This window comes from Cebus imitator, unplaced genomic scaffold, assembly GCF_001604975.1.
Source record: "Cebus imitator isolate Cc_AM_T3 unplaced genomic scaffold, Cebus_imitator-1.0 Scaffold205, whole genome shotgun sequence".
Classification (NCBI taxonomy): domain Eukaryota; kingdom Metazoa; phylum Chordata; class Mammalia; order Primates; family Cebidae; genus Cebus; species Cebus imitator.
The window spans coordinates 2886317-2891401 of NW_016107520.1; the positions used below are offsets into that span (position 1 = coordinate 2886317).

Sequence of the window (5085 nt, forward strand, 5' to 3'; positions counted from 1 at the left end):
TGCCAGGTGTGTTCCTATGCAACAATTTTGCATGTTCTTCACATGTACCCCAAAACCTAAAATACAATAAAATAAATAAATGGGGAAAAATAAATAAATAAATAAATAAATAAAACTAAATAAGTAAATGCTGCCCTTGCTAATTAGTTATCTTCAAATACAATTAAATCATGAGATGAGAAAGTATGGGTAGGAATGTGTCATTTACTTCACTTTGTAGACACTGCCTTTTTTTGTTTTTTTTTAAGAGTCTTCCTCTGTCACTCAGGCTGGAGTGCGGAGGCACAACCTTGGATCACTCCGTCTCCCAGGTTCAAGAGATTCTCGTGCCTCATCCTCCTGAATAGCTGGGATTACAGGCACACACCACCACACCCAGCTAATTTTTGTATTTTTAGTAGAGATAGGGTTTCACCATGTTGGTCAGGCTAGTCTTCAACTCCTGACCTCAAGTGATCCACCCGCCTCCCAAAGTGCTGGTATTACAAGCATGAGCCAACATTGCCAACTTCTTTTTAAAAATGCTTTGTTACCTCAACCAATTTAGAAGGTAGAGAAGGTTTAGGTGAACAAATAGGTCTTTAAAAATAACAAGATTTGCCTGGAGTCATGCAATTACTGCCAGGTAAATAAAAATATAGTATATTTCATGTGTCTTGTCAAGAACCACAGGTGTTTGCTGTGAGTAGAACTTAGATGAAAATCCTTTTATATCTTCTGTGCCCTGGCTCTGGGCTCAGCCAAAGAGGCTTGAACCCCAGACCAGACGCCTGGGCTATGAGAGCCTATGTCTGACTGACAGCTGCTAAGCAAAGGTCACCATCTTCCAGTAGGGAAAGCACCTGTGATATTGATTTCCTCAAAGCATTGGTCTTATACACGACTATATCCCAGTTCTCAGGAAAGCCTGGCAATAACAAGCCTCAGGATTACAGAATCTACATTTTCAACTGCAGTGAGACACACCTTTCATTTTTTCCTAAATTCTTAGCCACCTCTGAAGGTGACAGAGTTGGGGGCAGAGGCATGTCCCCTCCCCTAAGACTTCTGTAGTCCTTGTGGTCACACTAGACTTGTTCTGCACTCTGGTTGAGTTACAAGAGGGTCATGTCCAGTGACTTCTCCACAATTCTCAGTCAATCTTAGAACTTCTGTCATGTAAGGTCATCTGGGGCTTTCTCTCAACAGGTGATTAAAGAAGAAAATCTACAGGAAAACAGTCAAGAAGTTGGGACCTACATGTTGCTAAAGTTTGCTAAGCTGCAGGATGAGTTTGAAATTGTTGGAGACGTCCGAGGCAAAGGCCTCATGATAGGCATAGAAATGGTGCAAGATAAGGTAGGTGCTCATCTGCTCCTCTCTCTGCAGCTGCCTGGGGCCAGCAGGAGATAGAGGCAGAAGCATTGGCCAAACTTCATTTACTCTCAGGGAAAGAGTGCACACAAACAGCAAGATTTCAGCAAAGCCCTTTAGAGATTAGTAGAGAGTGTTGAGTATGAACAAAATGCTGGCAGATCATCAAGAATTCTAGAGGGATGAGGGAGAGCCTTTGGGAAAAGAAACCAACATTATCCTTGCCATCCTAGGCAAAGCACAAAGGCAATGACTGAATACTTAGAAATACAGGGAAGGGAGGAAGTTATTTGGGGAGGAACAGAAGAAAGTAAGAAAGAAGGGCCAGGAAAAGGTTATGGTGAAGATTTGAGGTGAAGATATTAAAGACATACTGGGGTGGTGGTGGTGGTTGTTGAGACACAGTCTTGCTCTGTCACCCAGGCTGGAGTGCAGTGGTGTGGTCTTGGCTCACCGCAACCTTGCCTTCTGGGTCCAAGCAATTCTCGTGCCTCAGCCTCCCAAGTAGCTGGGATTACAGGCATGCATCACCATGTTTGGCTAATTTTTGTATTTTTAGTAGAAATGGGGTTTTGCCATGTTGCCCAGGCTGGTCTCAAACTCCTGACCTCAAGTGATCTGCCCACCATAGCCTCCCAAAGTGCTGAGATTACAGGCATGAGCCACTGCATTTTGTGTTTGTTTGCATCCTTGCTTGCTTGTGAATGGATTTAATCTCCCAAGTAACCAGGGAGGAATGTTGCCCACAGAGACCTCTAACTCATCATAACAATAATTGAACGTAGCATCTTCCCCCAAACCAGAAATTTCTTTCAAGATCACTGTTTCTGTTTCTCACCCTGTACCATTCTCCAGTTACTCAGCCTCAATACCACAAAATGATCTGACTCCTCCTCTTCCCTTGTTTCTAACATCAAGACCCATTGATCCCTTCTCTGCCATGTCTCCCAAATCCTTCCCGGTGTTTCTACCGCAGCCTGACCAACAGGTGAAACCCCATCTCTATTAAAAATACAAAAATTAGCTGGGCATGGTGGCACATGCCTGTAATCCCAGGTACTTAGGAGGCTGAGGTAGGAGAATCGCTTGAACCCGGGAGGTAGAGGTTGCAGTGAGCCAAGATGGCACCGTTGCACACCAGGCTGGGCAACAACAAAAGTGAAATGCTATCTAAAAAAAAAAAAACACACACACACACACTAGGTCCAAATATACTGACAGGGAAAGATGTTCAAGATATACTATAAATTATCAAAAGGAAATTGCTGAACATTATAAAACGACTTTTTTTTAAACATGCATATAGATGTATTTGCATGCATAGAAAAAACATCTGGTTCACACCATATGTCAATAGGAGGTGTCCCTAGGAATAGGATGGGAAGCGAGGAGATATTCTGTTTTACTTTATGCACTTCCAGAACATTTGAATTTTTTTCAAAGATTAATTTTATAATTCTTTAAACATAGATTCACCAAAAAAGATAAACATGAAGCCCCATTATACACTCATCCAGAAGTTTATCACTAGCATGCCCACTTCATTATCAAGCAGTTGGGGCACAGGCATGGGCACAAGGGCCTCAGCAGGCTGCACTGTGGCTTTACCCTCAGCAGAGTTTCCGATCCTGCTTTTTTTCCCTGGGGAAGGCATACAAGATGTTCAATTAGTCATAGCAGTTGAGGCCAGGTAGGGATAAAATGGGCAAGAGAGCCAGGACGGTGCTGGCCCAGGGCAAGATTGGGGTGAAGCCACACAGACTCCATCCATTCAAAACTGTCATGTTGGGCCAGGCATGGTGGCCACACCTGTAATCCCAGCACCTTGGGAGGCCAAGATGGAACACTTGAGGTCAGGAGTCCAAGACCAGCCTGGCCAACATAATGAAACCCTATCTCTACTAAAAATACAAAAATTAGCTAGATATGGTGGCAAATGCCTGTAATCCCAGCTACTCAGGATGCTGAGGCAGGAGAATCACTTGAGCCCAGGAAGAGGAGGTTGCAGTGAGCCAATATCGTGCCACTGCACTGAAGCCTGGGTGACAGAGTGAGACTCTGACCCAAAAAATAAAACAAACAACAACAACAACAACAAAAGAACTGACCCCCACAACCCAACCTTCCCTCCGGATTACTCTCCAGGGTCCCTCTGGCCTCTGGCGTCTCAAATCATATTTAATGTCCTTCTAGTTCTCACAGTTTAGCCCTAAATCATTTTCATCGTCCCTTTCCAATCAATCATAAGCAAGAATGCAAGATAGCATTTTGGGTTCAGTGAGAAGATTCTAGTCTTTCCTTCTCCCTCGGGTCCTTTCTGATCTAATAGTCTGAAAATTTGAACATGTATTTTGCTTATCTTAAGGCTTTCAGACAGACCAAAATGCGCATATCTCTCAAGGAGGCCCAGACTTACTCTGTTCTCAGCCAATGACATCTTACAAGAAATGGAGGATTGGGGAAGGAGCTGGATCTGGGGTTGGTGGAAGAAGGAAGTGGATGCCAAAGCCCCAGAGCGAGGGTGGGTGGGAAGTGCGGAGGAGGTAATGAAGCTGGGCACCCTGGAGGGGCCCCGCCTACCTCACAAGGGTCAGTCGCAAGGGCTGCCCCAGAGCAAGGCTCAGGTCTTATGCATCTAAAACCGGAGGGCCAGCCTGGTGCAGAAGCTCAATGGGGCTGGCCTATGGAGAAACAGGAGACCAGTAGCAGCGACAGGTCTCAGCGCTCATCGTGGGAAAAATTAGAGATGCGCTTAGCCCAGGCACCTGACGACCATTTTAAAAATGCAGCGGACGCGCTGACTCACTCCTGTAATCCCAGCACTTTGGGAGGCTGAGGCAGGCGGATCAAGAGGTCAGAAGTCGCGATCAACCGACCAACATGGTGAAACCCCGTCTCTACTAAAAATACAAAAATTAGCTGGGCGTGGTGGCCAGCACCTGTAATCCCAGCTACTCCAGAGGCTGAGGCAGGAGAATCGCTTGAACCAGGGAGGTGGAGGTTGCAGTGAGCCGAGATCGCGCCATTGCACTCCAGCCTGGGCTACAGCATGAGGCTCTGTCTCAAGTTTAAAAAAAAATGCAGATGCTTAAGCTCTGCTTCACATATTCTAATACGATTGGTCTAGCGTGAGACCCAAATACCTGTCGTTTGAAAGTCTTCCAGGTAATGCCGACACGCTGTCAGGCATGACATGACTAAGTCAGAGAGAGGTTTATACTCCCGGGCGCAGAAGACAGGAGATGTATAGAAAGGCTGCAAGTCAGCCCAGTGTCTGACTCCACAGGGAGGGGACCTGTTTCTGGTGCCTGGGGATCTGACACAGCCTCTCAGCTCCTGGAGCATTTACCTTTCCTTAACCCTGGAGGATGCAATCTTGGGGGAGAAAGAGCAAGTCCCACGAGCAGGGAAAATGAGGACAAACCAGCTCCTCCTCAGCTGTCTCCCTCCCCTCCAGCGCTGCCCAGGAAAAGCTCAGGCTGTTGGTGCCTTTGTGCGACTTCTGAGCCATTTCCTGGACTTTGAAACAAGCCCTTTCCATGGGGAGAACAAAGTGAAGAGTTAAGGAGAATTTCCACATAAAACAGACTCCAAATTTAGCTGTTAAGGAGTCAGATCCCCAAGGTAGCCGTTACCAAAGCTAAGATTCACTGGCTATCCCCACGGAACTTCATTTTGTCTTTTGGGAATTTGGGATAAATTGGGATTAAAAACAGACTTTTTTTTTTTTTT

At 45.7% G+C, this 5085-nt stretch overlaps 1 protein-coding gene across 1 annotated transcript in view; it reads left to right on the forward strand.

The window, feature by feature from the left end:
* Positions 1 to 5085, forward strand: part of AGXT2 (alanine--glyoxylate aminotransferase 2) — a 48007-nt gene that overhangs the window by 35805 nt on the left and 7117 nt on the right. The window contains exons 12-13 of the mRNA XM_037745600.1: positions 1189 to 1388; positions 3719 to 3896. Coding sequence (XP_037601528.1) covers positions 1189 to 1388; positions 3719 to 3896 — 378 coding nt within the window. The remainder of the gene's footprint in view (positions 1 to 1188; positions 1389 to 3718; positions 3897 to 5085) is intronic.